The sequence below is a fragment of the Protobothrops mucrosquamatus genome, unplaced genomic scaffold (genome assembly GCF_001527695.2).
Source record: "Protobothrops mucrosquamatus isolate PMUCROS unplaced genomic scaffold, P.Mucros_1.0 scaffold31, whole genome shotgun sequence".
Classification (NCBI taxonomy): Eukaryota; Metazoa; Chordata; class Lepidosauria; order Squamata; family Viperidae; genus Protobothrops; species Protobothrops mucrosquamatus.
Window position 1 is genome coordinate 774,024 of NW_015386415.1, and position 17,701 is coordinate 791,724.

At 44.9% G+C, this 17,701-nt stretch overlaps 1 protein-coding gene across 2 annotated transcripts in view; it reads right to left on the reverse strand.

The window, feature by feature from the left end:
- LOC107283268 (actin, gamma-enteric smooth muscle) overlaps window positions 1–11,317 on the reverse strand; it is a 14,425-nt gene extending 3,108 nt beyond the window's left edge. The window contains exons 1-6 of one of the 2 annotated variants that reach the window (XM_015811141.1): window positions 11,276–11,317; window positions 7,800–7,965; window positions 6,916–7,044; window positions 6,104–6,214; window positions 5,641–5,725; window positions 4,837–4,998 (exon numbers count right to left, since the gene is read on the reverse strand). In XM_015811141.1, the coding sequence (XP_015666627.1) occupies window positions 4,837–4,998; window positions 5,641–5,725; window positions 6,104–6,214; window positions 6,916–7,044; window positions 7,800–7,925 (613 nt within the window). In that variant the 5' untranslated portion in view covers window positions 7,926–7,965; window positions 11,276–11,317. Of the gene's footprint in view, window positions 1–4,836; window positions 4,999–5,640; window positions 5,726–6,103; window positions 6,215–6,915; window positions 7,045–7,799; window positions 7,966–11,151; window positions 11,164–11,275 lie in introns of those variants that run through there. The other variant, XM_015811142.1, reaches the window with a different exon arrangement.
- Window positions 11,318–17,701: the final 6,384 nt, after the last annotated feature.

Genomic DNA, 17,701 nt, shown 5'->3' on the forward strand with positions numbered 1-17,701 from the left:
TTTTAAAAGTAATTTTAATCGGAAACACAGCTGGCAATATTTGGTTTTTAATTCGGCTTTTATTGGGGTTTATATTTTTGTATTTCTGTATTTTTGTATTTTGTGTATAGTATTTGTTTTTTAATATGCTGTGAACCGCCCTGAGTCCTATGGGAGAAGGGCGGTATACAAATTAAATTAACATAACATAACATAACATGTATTTGGCTCAGCTTCTCTGACAGGCTTTAAACTAAACTGAGGGGGGAGGATGACCAATCTTTAGGATATTTAGGTTTTAATACCAAGCATAAACCCCAAGACAACCAGCCAAACAAGAAGATAGGCAGTGAAAGGAAGGAAGAAAAACTCAGATGCAAAGTAGAAGATGTAGGAAGCATACCCAGGGTTAGCCACAAGGGAGCGAGATGCCTGTACACTAACACTCAGTTTGGGGAACAAACAGGATGAGCTTGAAGTACTAGTACAGGAGGGCAGGTATGATATAGTTGCCATCACTGAAATTTGGTGGGATGAAACTCACAACTGGAATTCACTGACGGAAGGATACAAACTATTCAAAAGAAACTGACCTAATAAAAGAGAAGGTGGAGTTGTGTTATATGTAGCGATCACTTCCTCTCTACAGAGATGCGCACAACAAAGGATGAAAGTCCTCTAGAACGCATACAGGTCAACATAAAAGGAAAAAAGAATGACATTGCCATAGGGGGATACTACAGGCCACCCAACCAAGCAGAATAAATAAATGAACTTTTTGCCCATTAACAAACACACCACAGTAGTAAGGAAACAAACTCTGCACCAAGTGAGAAATTGAACAGATTCCTAACTAACTTAGTTGACAACTTAGTCATCCAAAAGGTAGAGGAGGGAACTTGAGGCTATACTGGACCTAATTCTTACTAAGAGAGAAGAAATGATAGAGGGGGTTGAAGTTGCAGAAACTTGGGGGAGTGGGACCACCTCATATTGAAATTCAATATAATGCAAACACAAGCAATAGAATGTAATCAAACTAGGGTCTTAGATTAAAAGAGCTGATTTCAACAAACTTAGAGAGAGCTTGCGAAGGATTCCATGGATGAAAATCTTAAACAGGAAAACAACTAAGAAGCTCAGGAAACACTAAAAAATATGATTATTAAAGCTCAGTCCAGCACAATACCACTGAAAGAGAAAAAACAGAAATCCAAGAAGAAACCAGCATGGTTGCACAAAGATCTCTCTCTGATAAACTGAAAGACAAAAAGGATAAGTATAAAAAATGGAAAGAGGGACATACCAATATATAATCTGCAAATTATATCTGCAAATATGAAATCAGGAAAGCAAAGGCTCAGAATGAACTAAGTCAAAATATAATGTCAAAAATAATTTTAAAGTTTCTATCAACATATATAAAAAAAGTCAAGGACACAATTGGTCCACTAATTGGAGAAGATGGCAAGGAAGTAATGGGCAGCATGGAAAAAGCAGAGCTGCGTAATTCTTTCTTTGCATCTGTCTTCACACAAAAAGAAAAACTAGCCCAACCTAATAGAAACAGAACAGAACAAAAGACAGACTAGGAATACAAATTAAAACCGGCAACAAAATGATAAGACAACACTTGTCCTCTCTAGACAAGTTCAAATCACCAGGTCCTGAACATCCCAGGGTTCTAAAGAAGCTGGCAGAAATGATTATGGAAACACTTAACCGTATCTTACAAAGATCCTGGAGCACCGTGGAACTACCAGAGGACTGGAAAAGAGCTGATGTGGTTCCCATTTTCAAAAAAGAGGGGGAAAAACAGATGCAGGAAACTACAGACCAATCAGCCTAACATCAATACCCGGGAAGATACTGGAAAAGATAATCAAGCAACACCTAGAAGCAAGCAAAATTATAACTAGAAGCCAGCATGGGTTTGTCAAAAATTAATCATGCCAAACAAATTGATAAAATGACATAGTCAGTGGACCAGCAAAATGCTGTGGACATAGTATACTTAGACTTCACCAAGGCATTCGACAACGTAGACCACAACCTAAATCTTGGTAAGATAGAAAAATGCAGAATAGACAGCATCACCACCAGACGGATTTGTAACTGGCTGACAAACTGCACTCAACAAGTAATCCTTAATGGAACTACATCTACATGGAGAGAAGTAAGCAGTGAGGTACCACAAGGTTCTGTTTTAGGACTCTTCAGTATCTCCATAAACAGTTTAGATGAGGGAATAGAAGGGGAACTTTTCAGATCTGCAGATGACACCAAGCTGGCAGGCACAGCCAACTCCCCAGAAGACAGGCTTAACCAGATGAAGCTTGATAGACGTGAACGGTGGGCCCTATCTAACAAAATGGAATTCAGTGGTGAGAAAAATACAGTTTTACATTTAGGCAAGAAACACCAGATGTACAGGTACAGATTAGGTGAAACATGGCTCCATAGCAGGAACTTTGAGAGGGATCTTAGTGGACCATCACTGAAACGTGAGCCAGCCCTGTGCTTCAGCCATAAAAAAAGCCAAGCAATAACCCAAAGATGGAAGCTACAAACGAAGAAAATCACAGTTTAACCCAGACAAAGAAAAATCTGCAAGATTTTGCCATAATATTGGAAATGGGAAAGACATTTTATTTTTCAGGACTTCAAAACAAAACTGAGGATAAGAAAGAAGCTTTGATAAAATGGACTAGAGATGTCAGGAGAACCACTAGAGCTTGGGAGACCAAAGATGAAAAGAGAAATTGAAGGAGAAAGAAAGTGGAAGCTTCTTAACGAATATAAATGGGTGAAATTCCCCCTCAAAAGTGCCTTACTCAATATGTCTTTCCCATTTTTAACAACATTTATAAAAATACAGGAAGAATCCCCTGGCAAGCTGAACACTCTGATCCGGAAAGCTGCCCTGCGAAAGAAGGCTGCGAGAGCCAGACTCAAGAGAGATGATTTGACCTACCAGATGGAGTACGACAGGACTAAACACTTGTTTGAATATGGCTGAAAGAATAGTTAAACTTTGGATATGAATGGGTTTTATAGTAAGAGAGATGTGATTTATAAACAGTATGGTATTTTTTTATGATATGGGAAATGTAAAAATAATGGGATGAATTAAACGAACGAAATGTTTTGGATATTTAAATATAATCAACTTGGAGAAAATTATAATTGACAAGAAATGTTCTGAATACTGAGGGGAAATTAAGCTTAAATAAGAATAGGAGAGAGCCAGACTCAAGAGAGATGATGTGACCTAACAGAGTACTATATGATTAAATACTTGTTTGAATATGGTTGAAAAAATAGTTAAATTTTGGACATGAATGGGTTTTATAATAAGAGAGATGTGATTTACAGGTAGTATAGCATTTTTTTATGACATGGGAAACATAAAATACTGGGATGATTTAAATGTTTGAAATGTTTTGGATATTTAAATATAATCAATTTTGAGAAAATTACAGGTACAGCAGACTGAAACAAGCACATTCAGCTCTTTAGTCAAGCTTTGAGGTCTATTGTGTCAATCAAACTCCAAGCTGTTTCAAGTTTGGGTGACAAAGTAAATCCAGATCTTGGTGATTGACAAAAAAATATAATGGTAGCATATCTGTGTCCTTATTTACCAGCTCTGAGGGAGATGGGCGGTTAACAAAGATGAAATATAAACAAACAAAGAAATTTTGTAAGTTGCCCGAGGTCCTGTGACAACTAGAAGAGCAGCAAATTAATTTAATAAAATAAATATTTTTTTCTCTTAGGTGAAAGCAGGGTTATGGATTGACCTTTATCCCAATGATTTCCTGGGAGCTGTAGCTTTGTGGGGGGGGGAACCTGCACTCGCTGATCCTCACAGTAGCCACAGAGTTCCTTGCATGGACGTCATGATGTAGACCTATAAAATGGGCTCATCTACATGGAGATGACATGTCATAAAATCACCAATCACATCACAAACTCAACCTCCAAGCAGGAATTAAAATTAAAGCTCTGCTGCTTCCACCTGTAAACTTCCAGTGAAGGGGAGAACATCAGCTCTCTGGATCAAACTACTTGACTTTTTAGAAATCAGAATCTATCTTCTGGAAAATTAAAACCCTTGTATGGTTTTAATCATTATTGTCAGCCCTGCCCCAGCTAGCTCTCTAGGAGAGAAAGATGCTTGATTCCATCAGAAAGTTTCTGTAAAAAGAGAGCATAAGTTTTGAGCTTCTTCTACGTGACATCTTTCAGGGGGCCATCACACATTTCTCCCTCCAGACTTCGCCTTTCTCAAGACTAAACATACAGTATGCAGCTCCTTCAATCTACCTTTATCAGACTTAGTTTCCAGTTAATAAAACAGAGCGGAATGATTACTTTCCAGGCTTTAGAAATTATACTTCGGTTGATGCAGCCTAAAGTTGCATTTGCTACTGTCACAGTCCCTTCATACTTATGGTTCAGATTCAGCTTGCCATCAATTATTCCAAGAACTGTTCCATAGACGCCATTACCAGGCAAAGTATCCTCCACCTTACATTGCGTTCTGTGTCCTGAGTGCAAAACCTTAACTTGTTCTTGGATAAACTTTGCTTTCAACCCATTTTCCCAGCCCCTTAAGATCATTCTGAGGGCTGTGTCTCTTTTAGGACACTCTTCAGGGCAGCTGTGCATCCTTTCAATCGCCATGTCATCCAGACCATGCTCACTCCAGCCTGGCTTTGTACATGGGCACAAAGGGCTTTGTTCCCTGAAAGCAGGGCCATTTTCTTCCTCGGCAGAGAAAGAAATGCTAATACAGTCTCCCCCCCCCCCCCACATCACTGCAGCACCCAAGAAGTCCCAATCCCACCTTACCGGTGGTGACAAAAGAGTAGCCTCTCTCTGTAAGGATTTTCATGAGGTAGTCCGTAAGGTCCCGGCCAGCCAGATCCAGGCGCATAATTGCATGAGGCAGGGCATAACCTTCGTAAATGGGCACATTGTGAGTGACGCCATCACCAGAGTCCAGGACGATACCTTGAAATTAAAAAAAGGGAAAAACATGTTGTTTTTTCTTTCCCCCCCCCACCTCCTAGCAAAAGCAGGGTGTGTAAAATCTCAAGAGAGATGCCCATTTGTGAGTGTGGCTTAAGGCTGCCGTCACAGCCTCCCTTCCCTAGCCTGAAGTCCCTTGGAGCATTCATAGGGGTCCAGGGTAGCTGGAGAAATGCCCTTAGAGGCCGTTGAGACTTTGCCCATTTTAAGTATTGATCTCCAGCACAAGCTTACAGTATAAACTTGCATAAAGCCAATCTGCTATGGCTTCACCTAAAGAATCCAGCCAAGAGATTAAACCAGCCTGGCTAGAAGTTGCATTTGTCATGTTCCAAGTACCAGCAGGGGAGAGCTGGAGCAGATTGGTAAGGGGAAGCAGCTGGTAGAAGATGTCCATGGAGCACGTCTAAGCAGGCCTTTAAAGCAAATGCCTCCTTTTCCTGGTTCTTGCAGCTTTAAACAGCTTTATTGTCCCTTTCAGCAGTGCTGTTGGACTTATTTCTGGATTTGCTGTAGTTGTAGTTGTAGAGTCATTCAGATGAGATGGGTGGTGTAGAAATGTGATGAATTAAATGCTATGATGTATATATGCATGTTACAAAAGATAAAGACTGAAGCGCTCACCAGTGGTTCGGCCAGATGCATAAAGAGACAACACTGCCTGGATGGCAACGTACATAGCTGGGACATTGAAGGTCTCAAACATGATCTGGAGGAGGAAAAACAACAATCAGGAACAGGACCAAGACTGGAGAAACCAATCACCAAGAAAAGGGCTTTTCTCAATAATTCTTGGGAACTGTTGTGCAAAACCCAAGGAGCACCCTCTATAACTCTAAAAACAGGGGATCCAATCCTCTGTGAAACTCTCTTGAAAATGAAGAGGATCCGTCCAAGGGGAGATCTCCCTATCTGGTTTTGCCTAGGAAGCTTCTGACCTGCCTGCTTTCTGGGTCTCCCAAATCCTTCTTTGCACAGGTCACGTTGACCAACATCTCAAGTTCTGCCCATGACACTAGCTTGCAGCAGAACCAGGATTTCTGCCCGCTTGCCCTTTCCCACAGCAGCCTTGGGATGGAGGATTTACCTGGGTCATCTTCTCTCGATTTGCCTTGGGGTTCAGGGGTGCCTCTGTGAGCAACGTGGGGTGCTCTTCCGGGGCCACTCGCAATTCATTGTAGAAGGAATGGTGCCAGATCTAGACAAAAGGACAGTGTTGCTGAGCTTCATTTGCAGCACTGCCCCCCCCACCGCAGCTGGCCCCCCACGGCCATTCATATTCAGCTGGCCCCCCATGGGCGCTCCTTCCCCGCTCCTTCCTCCCTGGCAATTCGCGGAGGGACAACTGCTGTGCAGGATATTTAACCAGGCATCCTGGCTGCCGATTCGCGGGGAGGGGTGGGGGGCTCGGACGCTGGGAAGGCAGGAGGTGCGGTGGTTGCTTTGCTGCAGTCAGCACAGAGCATCCTCTGCATGGGGGGGAAGCGGCCTCCTGGGGGTGGGGGGCTTTCCCCTTCCCAGCAGCCCTGGGATCGGGACCACCCGACCAGCTTGCTACGTGGCCAGATCAGGTGGGCTGGGGCTGCCCCTAAAAGGTTTAAGTGGGAATTGGTGGTGATGACATTTAATAAGGTATTGTTGTCCTTTGTGTATTAGATATAAAAGATTCATACTTTAACATACATCCCAGAAGCTTTTTTTCTGGGGGAATTCAATTAAAAGCACACCTGTCTTCAATTCTGATTTTGTTTACTTGGAAACTGGCAGGTTGTGGTTTGAATTAGCTGATTAAATTCCAACGGACAAATCAATCAAGGCATAAGAAAGTAGGCCTGAATTCTCTCCAGTTGCTTCCAGTCAGACCTGAAGGTCAGATACAACCTTTGAGCAAAAGCCCACCTTCTCCATGTCGTCCCAGTTGGTGATGATGCCGTGTTCAATGGGGTACTTCAGAGTCAGGATTCCTCTCTTGCTTTGGGCCTCGTCCCCCACGTAGCTGTCTTTCTGCCCCATCCCCACCATCACGCCCTAGAAAGCAAAGGCCGGGAAGGGGGTAAGGGCAAGTGGGCAAAGGAGGCAGAACCTACTACAAGTGTTGAAAAAAGTTTAATTTTCTCAACTCCTTGGCCTAGAAGAGGGGCCAAGTGCTGTCCAATATTCATAGGGCAGCTCGACCTTTTCACAAACTTTAACAAAGAAGAATTGGAGAGCTGTCATAGCTGAGCTGGTATGGAAAGCCCCCTCCCCTCCTAGAGACTGAAATATTTTGGAGAATATTAAAAGAGGCAGAATATTATATTTCCCCTAAGGGAGAAGGGGAGAAACATGTTTTTAAAGGCAGAAATGGGAAAAACAGCCTCAAATAGAAGCCTGAAGTCTTTTGTAATGGAGATTTTGTAATCCATTCAGAAAGACTGGGCCACCCTATTCATAAACAAAATGCCTTCAGCCACAGCCCCCACAGAAGGCCGAAGCTGATGGGATTAGAAAAAGTAGAAAAACAAAGACTCTTAAAATCTGCATTCCCCCGCCCAAACGCAGGAGATGTGTGACTTTTGCATTATTAGCATTTAATGTACATTTTCTTGATTGTTCTTACATGAAGCATTTTCCTTTCAGATTTTAATTAGTAGCATTTCATCTCCTCTTTTCTCTGACCACCTCTGATATTGTACTCAGATCCCGCGGTTGTTTTCAGCGGGAGAGGAACTGGCCTTCTTGATGCTCTGGATCCCTTAGCCAGGGCTTTGCACTCCCCCCCCCAAAGACCTTGAGATACCAACCTGGTGACGTGGGCGGCCCACAATGGAGGGGAAGACTGCGCGAGGAGCATCATCCCCAGCAAAGCCAGCCTTGCACAGCCCAGAGCCATTATCACAAACCAAGGCCGTTGTCTCCTCTTCACACATGGCTCCGATAAAAAGTGGTGCAGGGGACCTCGCAGGGGACCTGGAAGGACAGAATGGTTTGGTTGTGCTGGGAAGCTGATGGTTAGGAGTTCTTTGCTTGGAAGAACCGGAGTGGGTAGGCAAGCAGCGGCAGCAGGACCTATGGCAGGTAGCGCAGCGAGCCCCAGATCCAAGTCAGAAAGGGAAGAAAGCACATCTGGGGAAACGGTCTCTGAAGGCATTGAGCCACAGACACGTCTCTCAGCATGGGCTTCCGAAAATGCCAGTGGGAGCAGATCAGGAACTCTTGCAAAAGTTTTGTTGCTACATCACCAAATGCAATTTCTTGGATTCTTTAAGGAGAACCTCGCTTGATAGACTAACTGGAAGGAAACCACTCTATATGTCCAACAATCAATCATTTTATTTAGGCCCCAAAGGCCCAAAAGATATGTGTGTGCTGCACGTACTGGCTATAAAACCCACCATGCTGACATCCTAGTAGCTCCCCCTCACTGGATTTCAGCTTTTCGAGAGGCAAACCAGAAGCTGCAGCTTATACCTTACAGGTGCACCCAAGGAAGCTGTATCCTGAGGGAGAAGGATTAGCGATGGATGGGGACAAGAGAATTTGTAGCAAATGAACTCAGGATGGCTAATGGGGATTTTGCCTGTGCTGTGCCCTCCGGCTGCTATTCCTTGCCCAACTGAGACAAAATGCCTCTGATACAAGAAGAGAATTTCACTGCCGGGAAAAGTTCCAAAGAAACTTCAGTAGGATATAACAGAAAACAAGAAGTCTTGGCTACCACTAGATGGCTCTTTGAAATAACATAGCCAACCTACAGCACCTCATATAGGGTTTTGCTGAAAAAATCTGATGAGAAGGCACTAGGCTGCCATTGAGCTCTTGTACAAAAGGGGTGTGTGTGTGTGTGTGGGGGGAAATCCAATAAATCAAAAATAAATAGATCTGCTTATTATATCAAGGAGCTGCTGATATAGTTCTACAGAGGAATTATTGAGTCTGTCATTTGTATTTCTATAATTGTCTGGTTTGACACAGCAACCAAACGGGACAGATACACAGTTCAACGGATAGTTAGGACTGCAGAAAAAACAATTGCTACCACCCTGCCTTCCATTGAGGACCCATATACTGCATGAACCAGAAACTGAGAAAATATCTATAGACTCCTCACATCCTGGACATAAACTATTTTGACTCCTTCCCTCAGAACGCCACCATAGGACATTGCATGCCAAAACAACTGGACATAGAGACAGTTTTTCCCCAGTGCCATTACTCTGCTAAAACCTAATTCCCACAACACTGTCTTCTGCCTAAGGATATTTATCCATGTACTATGGCTGTATTACTGTTCTCTTTCTCACCTTTCCTATTACCTACTCCTATTGGTATCTTGTGATTTATCACTTTGTTGTTGGTATGTACACTGAGAGCTTATATACTGGAGACAAATTCCTTGGGTGTCCAATCACACTTGGCCAATGAAGAATTCTATTCTATTCTATTCTATTCTATTCTATTCTATTCTATTCTATTCTATTCTATTCTATTCTATGGTACAATCCATGATGACGCTCTACACTCAGAAGAGTGAGCATCTTTGCTGGAATCAAATGCAGCCCTTTCCACCTGGGTCTAGCCCAAACAAATGGATGCTCTGTTCCATCCCTTCACATTCAGGGAATTCTTGACCAGCAATTCCCAGCCCACACTAGGGTTTCCACATGTCCTGTGTGACCCAGTGCAGTTTAATGACCAAAGAGCAATTTCATATTTACCTCTAAAGATTATTGGGTAATATTAAATTAATATTTTGTACCATCAACTGTTTTTTTCCAATTGCCAACTAGCTAAAAATAACTGCTGCATTTGAATCAAACTTTCTTTCAGCTTTATGTCTTTAGCTTTTAAGGATACCAGAAGTCATTCTAATATCCAAAGAGACAACAGAGGAAACAGGCTCAGCACTTTTGCAGACCAAAAGATTCCGGTCTTTGCTCTATCCCAGTCCAGGTTGTGCTTCTCTCCTCACTTCAGGACTTAATGCATGTTTGAGTAAGGTAGGACTTAATGAAGGTCCCCCAGACCACACAGCTTTTAAAGCTAAGCAGATACAGAAGGAGGAAGGAAGGAAGATGTTCCCAACCTCAACATTTGCTTCTCTAAAAGTAAAAGTCTTGAAGTATTTGAATGAAAACCTGGAAGGAGCAGAAACATTCATGATGGTTTAGGGCAGTGGTCCCCAACCTTTCTGGCTTTGCAGACCGGTGTGGGGGGGGAGGGAGAGGAAATGGTTCTGTGTGAGTGGCAGGCGTTGCATGTGCGCATGAGTGCCGCCGCTCATGCAAATGGAGCTGCATGCATGTGCTCACCTGCCGCTTGCGTGGCCCTGTTCCGAACAGGCCACGGCCCAGCCCCAGGCTGTGGCCTGCAGGTTGGGGACCCCCGGTTTGGGGGATTTTATGTCTAATTTCCTTCCCCAGATGATGCGGTATTATCATGAATTTAAACAATCCATCTTTTTTAGCACAACAGCATGGCAATGTGAGACCTGGTTCTTTGCTACAGTCCCTTGTCAGTAGATGGCCACAACCTCTGATCTTTCCATCCATCCCAACAGCTCAGCACATGAATCACAAAACAGTTATGGAGGAGAGCTCCAGCATGGGTGAGAGTAAAGAGAAACATGAGGTACACCAAGACTTTTCCCAAAAATAGAAATAATCTTTCTAGTTCTGCCTTTTTAAAAAACAGCCTCTTCCTATACTTCAGATCCAGGCACAACATCCTGCTTTTGTAACAATAAAAAAGAACAAACGGTCAGATCTTAGGAACTGATACTTATTTCAATGGAATTAAAAAAATAATACAAATGTATTAAAGTAATGGAATCAAAAATCTGGGGAGGGAGTAGGAACGGAATAACATGTGATCTGCCTGTCTTGAATTATATGCAATATCCAGAAATAGCAATCCAAATGCTACACAATTTCCCCCAACGTTTGTTTCCAAACTGCCAGATCCAGCTTTTCTTGAGCCTCCAATTTAGGTCCTCCCTTCCCTCTTTCTGGAAGCCACAACAGTAGCTGCTGAGGGTGTTTCACCCCTCCTGCAACTGAGACCTGCCAAAAAATTAAAAACAATCTCTTTGTCAGTAACTCAAAAGGGTTTGCAAAGATTCCCTGGGACTTTGAGAGGATCTAAAACACCAGAGACCTGGCTGCTGTTTCTCAATCCAGATGGGATCCAACTTCCACAATTTTCAGAGGCAGCCCTTCCATGGATCTATCGGATCCTTCCCAGCTCTTCTCCCCGAGCAGAACCTTTCCACCTTACTCACCGAGTGCAGAAGAAAACGCCTTTCCTCAGGGACTTTGCTCTGGGGATGCCTTCAGTATAAATACCAGTCAGATTACAAAACCCCAGAGGCGGATCTTCCCCCAATCAAAACCCTAAAAAGGCCAATGAGTCGCATGTTAGCCATATAAGGTGCTTTATTTCAGTATATTGACCTTGGCTGATGGTAGAACAGAGCCCGGTGAATTGTAAGAAAAATGTGTGCGGTAAAAAAAGTTGGAAAGCAACGCCTCAGTTGTGAATTCGCTCCTTCTTTGCTACACTTTCAATAAACAAGTTAGGGGCAAGTCCTTATAAGCTACAATTGGGGAAGGAGGGAGGGAGGGAGGGAGGGGGGAAGGAAGGAAGGAAGGAAGGAAGGGAGGGAGGGAGGTGGTTGCAGCACCAGGCAATGAGGTGAGAAAGCTTCCCAGAAAAGTGAGGTTCTTGAAGGCAAATCCTTCAAGACAAAGGATCTCCCTGCTGCTGGGAAGACTGCTAGGATGTCCTTTTGCCTGTGGAGAGCCATGGGATGGGCCTGAAAGCAAGAGGGTACACCCCAGAAAGACCAATCAATTTGGGAAGACTGAGGGTGGATTGGGATCTGGAGGTCAGATCTGTGCCTTTCCTGCCACTGAGAAGTCTGCTTCGTTTTTGCAAGCCTTTTACTTTGTTTTGCTAAGTTTGCACCTGACAGAGCCAGCACCTGATCTGCAATAAACACACATCTACCATGATTTGTGGTAGGCTTAACCTAACAAAATGGCAATTAATCTGGGCAGGGCCCCTTTGCTTCCAGGACAGGTCCCAGCAGAGCAACCCAAATGGCCTTTAATGCTTGTCCAAAAGTGCCCACATAAGACCAGTACAGAAGGCACCAAAGTTGGCAACTAAATCCGAATATCTGCACACTGCCTTGATGAGATCCTACGCACAAACTCACCTGAGTGTCTGCAAAGCAAGGATGGGGCAGACCCACTCTTTTTGTCACACTCCATGGGTCCCCGTTCACACTCCACATATTTTTAGTGAAATGATTGTGCAAATATGTCCTTAGGGCTTCAGTTGGAAGCAGGAAAGACTGGGGAGAAGATGCTAAAAAGGTTTGTGGTTTGGGCAATCAAAAGACTGGAGTTACAGGCTGCTGTGTGAATTTGGTTCAATTTTTTGCCACTCGCAGTCATTCAGAATGGGTGATCTACAAATGTGATTAAAAAATAAGTTTCTTCATGCCTACCTGTATTTCTGACCACTAATCTTGTGGGAAAAGAGAGGTCCATACTCACTGTTCACTTTATTTCACAACCGGAACTTCTCAAAAATCTTTTGATTTGAAATCCTTAGTATTTGGCAGTAGAAGACTCCACCACAGAAATCTGGAGTTTGTAAATTGTGGTTAAGTTGAGCCATCCAGGAAAACTTACAGTGTGTATAGGTGATAGTTGTGCAAATGTGCTCTTCCTATAGCCAGCAGATGCAAATCTGGGGGCCATTTGGAGGTTCATTCAGGGTTCAAAGAGAAGTCCCAAACGATGGATCTGCTCTTTCTGGGAGACTGCTGCACCATACAACACAAGCGTTTTCATGATTTTAGTTTTCATTTTGCCACAGATTTAATCTCGGTGTACGCTTCCTTCCTGGGCCTGCAATTGGATTAAACCCCATTCAGGATCTAAGAGGCAGAGAAGAATGGGGCTGGCCACTGGCTTTCTGATATACTTTATTCCACTCCAGAACTCCGAATGGCCACCCTGTGCGGTTGCATGTGGAAGCTGAACAGCAAAAGAGACAAGGGAATTACTCTGGGGAGTATCGCAGACACTGTAGGAAGAGAGATGTGTTGATCTATGGCTGTTTCTCAACCTTCACTACTTTAAGATATGTGGACTTCATGCACTGGCTGGGGAATTCTGGGAGTTGAAGTCCACACAACATCAAGTTGCTAAAACTGAGCAATACTGGTTTATGGTGACCAAAAAAACCCCACAACCCCACCTCTAAGATGGAGGTAGTATTTTTTCCATCTCACCAATTTTATTTAAAGACATACACTTTTGCCTATAGTGGCCAGACTGGTATAGGGTTTAAATTGGGATGGGCTGATCAGCTGGAGACGTGGGTCTTTGTGGGTCAGGTAGATCAGTTTCTGATAGACGACAGTGGCAGAACTCCAACTCTGCCCCATCACACATTCTAAAGCAGGGGTCTTCAAACTTGGCCCTTTTATGACTTGTGGACTTCAACTCCCAGAATTCCTCAGGCAGAGTGCCTGGCTGAGGAATTCTGGGAATTGAAGTCCACAAGTCATAAAAGGGCCAAGTTTGAAGACCCCTGTTCTAAAGAATGACCGGGGGAGAAAAGAAAATCAAAAGAAGAGAATCCATCAATTCCTACTTTGCAACTTTCCTGCCTTAAACTGTATGAAGCCAGGCCTTGTTGCCAAAGTGCAGACAAAATATTGCTATTTCTGCCATGCTTTGCTCCTCACTCCAGGATCTGAGAGAAACACATTAATGTGTCCATGAGGAAAAGTCTTATGCTGAGGCAGAGAAGCCCACGCACGCCATCAAGCCAAGACATCTGTATGTCAAGATGGAACCTCAGTTGGAGAAGGAGAAAGGAATTTGACCCAGATCCACCATTATCCTGAAACTTTAGTGTGGAGAAGCACTTTAAGAAGGACTAGAACAATGGCAAGAAAGAGGTCACGTTGATCCACTCAGTTCGGAAAGCTCTAAAGGGGCCAGAAGCCCAGCCTCAAGAGGATTCCCTCCAGAGGAAGGGCAACCTAGTGGACAGGCTCTCTGGAGTAGCCCAGCTTGGAATATACACGGCCTTCGTTTCTTGACAGAGCTGTTTTCAGGATGCACCCGAGACGTAGCTTGGGATGGATACGGTGTGGATATGAGGCCATCCATCTCCTGTCTCTGCTAGGAACTGATCACCCCACAGAGATTTTCATAAGGCACCATTTCAGCAGGACGCCAAAGGATGAATTTTAAAGATTGGGTGTAAATTGATATGATTTAAAATACATTTCTTTTCAGTTGGTCTATATTTTCTCTTATGGCTGTTTTAACACCATATTTTATATATAATTCAGCATAATAGAAGGATATTGGCTATTGACATTGATATTTTCAAGTAATTTATATTTTTGTTACATGTTGAATGAAAACCTTGTTCCGATTGACTATAAAAATGGTATCCTGAAGGATCTTAATCTGTATCTCGTGAAAGCTTCCCTGTTTCTGAGAAGAAGGTTTCTACCTTGAAAGCATCAAAACTTTGAGGAGCCCAAAAGGCCGAACTGCAATTGAAAGGTGTGGGGAACTGGCCGTTAGCTGACCACTCATCGTGGAAAAGGGGAGAAGATGGCACAGGTCAGTCTGGAAGGATTTACCCCAGCAAGAGACTGAACCCCAACCGGAGGCCACTTTTAAAGCCGCCAGGCTACTAGGAAAAAGAGCATTTTCTGGTACAGCAAAAGCTGATGTTCACATCCAAGGACCAATGGGAAATGCGATAAACGGCGGATGAAGGCCTGAGACATGCTTATGCCTGACATGGGCATCCTCCTTTCTCCCTAAAGAACAGGGGTGGGGGTGGGGGGAGATGGGATAGCAAATGGCACATCGCCATTCCAGTCCTGCGTGCCTTGGCAGCTGATGCGCCAGGGGCGTCAGTTCACCCTCGGTGCTCTTCAGCAGAGGACCGCTTCTCTCTGCTCTGGGGCCCTCTGCTCCTTGGTCCACTGCGAGGAAGCTTTTAAAAGTTTCTGGTTAACTTTCAACTCACTCTGAATATTAGCAAAGTAAGCATGAAATGTTCCTCTCCGAGACATTGAAATGCCTCCTCCCCTTCCTGGTGCAAATCCAGTTCTCAGCCCTGCATTTACACATCCATTTAGGGCCCCTGACCCCCCCCCCCACACACACACACTTCCCTTTAATCATGGGCCAGGCATCTTCAGCCTCCTCTCTGTCTGCAGGGCTGGCTGGCCCTCCAAGAGTCCCTGGGAGGCTCCTTCGGGTGGCACAACCCATTTCCTGCCAGCTGTGATGAAAAAAATCTGCAACACAAGAAGAAGGAAGAGCAGATGCCTTAAAAGACCCGACCAGATGCTGAGAAACTCCCTGTTGCCTTTTTAAGGGAAATGAATGTGCCTCCGAGCCCAGCAGAGGCTCCTGGGGAGGGAGGGGGGGGTGCAAGGAAAGAGGGAGGCTAGCCAGGCACAGAGCCTGCCAGGAGGACGTTTGCAGGATCAGGAGCAGCTCGTTCCCAGAGCTTCCCGCCTGCCTCCAAACTCAAGGACAGAAATTTGGCATTGTATTTTTTGACAGACAGCAAAATTCACCGCCAGATCCCCGACTTCAACCTCAAAAGACAGACTTGCAGGAAAAAAAAATGTGGCACCTTAAAAATAGGCAATTTCATTAAAATCCAGTTTCACTTCCCTTTGCAAATGCTGCGCTTTGTCCCCCATCCTGTCAGCCAATGTGTTCATTTAGTCTACACAAGATTACGGGCAAAATATGAAAGTTCAACATGCTCCAGCCAGAAAGCTGAACTGGGGAAGAGGGCGGTGGGAACCATGGACATCTTCGGATGCATCCATCAGCCAAGGCTGCCCCAGGAAGGCGGCACAATGGACACCCGATGAACGGCACCCAGGAATGGAGACAGAAAGTTTCCATACAAGAGGCTGAGTCTAAGAAGGGAGGGGGCAGTGGGAGTAGGGAAATAAATCCCCAGGGGGTCCCGCTTTCCATTCAACTCTGGGGAAATCTTAAAAGCAGCGGTGGCAGGTGGGAGGGAGCCCTCTTAAGGCTCTGCTGCAAAGGCAGGCAGCCCTAAAGCTGCTGGTGAGTCTTCTGCTTCTGGGGGTGGTGGTGGTGGAGGAACACGGCTTCTAACAAAGAGCACGCACATATCAGAAATTGGAATCTCTCTACTTAGAAGCAACAGGCCTAACCGTTCCAGATATCCCAAGAAAACTACCAGGAGAGGCTGTAGTCCTGGCTTCATGCTCAAGCAAGTAAAAACCTGGGCTAGACAGACCCTTTGGTCAACAGCAAAGCTCTGTCCAGGACACCAAAACCAGCTCTTAGCCCTGTAAACAATTGTACCAGAAATTTGTCAACAGAAGCAAATCTGCAAAATACAGTAATTGCAAAAGTTAAGTCCATCAAGCCACAACTGGCCTGTTGTGCAATGCTCTTCATACTGCAAATGGGCGCTTCTCTTGAGACAAAAGTTGCTGCATCCAACACTGTTGCTGGAAGGGATGCCCCCCAGTTCCAGCCTTTCCCAGGCTCGGCCAGAAAGGCGGAAGAGGATGTTCCTGTCTGTGGGTCTCCTACCTGCACACCTGTGTTGGGCTCACAAGAGACAGAGGTGGCTGGAAGAACAAGGGAAAAGAGGAACACAGACTTGTTCCCAGCTATCAGTGCAGTTGAAGAACCGCACAACCCACCTCACCAGCAAATGTCCTGGTCCGTTGGTGCCCTGTTGAAAGAGCAGTAAAGAGGGGGATATTTTGCTGAAGCCCTGCACAGCACAGCTCCCAATGAGCGATCTGTGGCAATAAATTTAATGGATGACCCTCAAGGCATGCTGGATATCCTCTGCAACAGTCTTGCTCACCAAATGGCAGCTTCAGAGCTTTAGGTCAGCTTCTGCTTACGCCAGGGAGGCCTTTTGAGCTCAGCCAGAGGAGCCCTGCCCCTTCCAGATTCGGAGCCTTTGTTCAAACAGCCCCAATTTCTGAATAAGGCAGCACTGACCTGGGCGTCCAGTCCAGCTCCTGCCTTGGGTTCATATCCCTTGGCCATCGCCATGGAGTGCAGCCCTGAACATAGAACAGGCCTGGCCTGGGGGGGGGGGGAACGCTGCCTTGAGAGTCGGGGGCAAAGCTGTCTTTGGCTGGGCAGCAGCAGCTGGCCAGCCATGCTTGGGAATTGGCACTATCCAATTGACTATCATGGATTGAGGCCACCAGCTAAGGTTTTCTGCCATTTAACTCAGTGGTCCCAAACCTTTCTGGTTTTGCGAACCAGCGGGGGTGGGGGGGGGAGAGAAAATGGTTCTGCGTGAGTGACAGGGGCGCACACTTGCACACACAGCTCCATGTGTGCGAGCAGCAGGCATTTGAACGTACACGAGTACCCGCTGCTCGGGCACATGGGGCTGCGCCCGTGTGCTGGTCTGTCACTTGCACAGCCCAGTTCCAAACTGGCCACAGCCCAGTATCGGGCTATGGCCCAGGGGTTGGGGACCGATTTAACCTTCACATTTTTTATTGATGATCCTGTTTGAAAAATCCTACTTTGCCTAGTTATTAATCATTAATTAGCATGATGCAAGATTTCCAGAGCATGTTCAGATACTCACTGCAAACCACATAGCGAAGGGTCTGCCAAGCATCCCT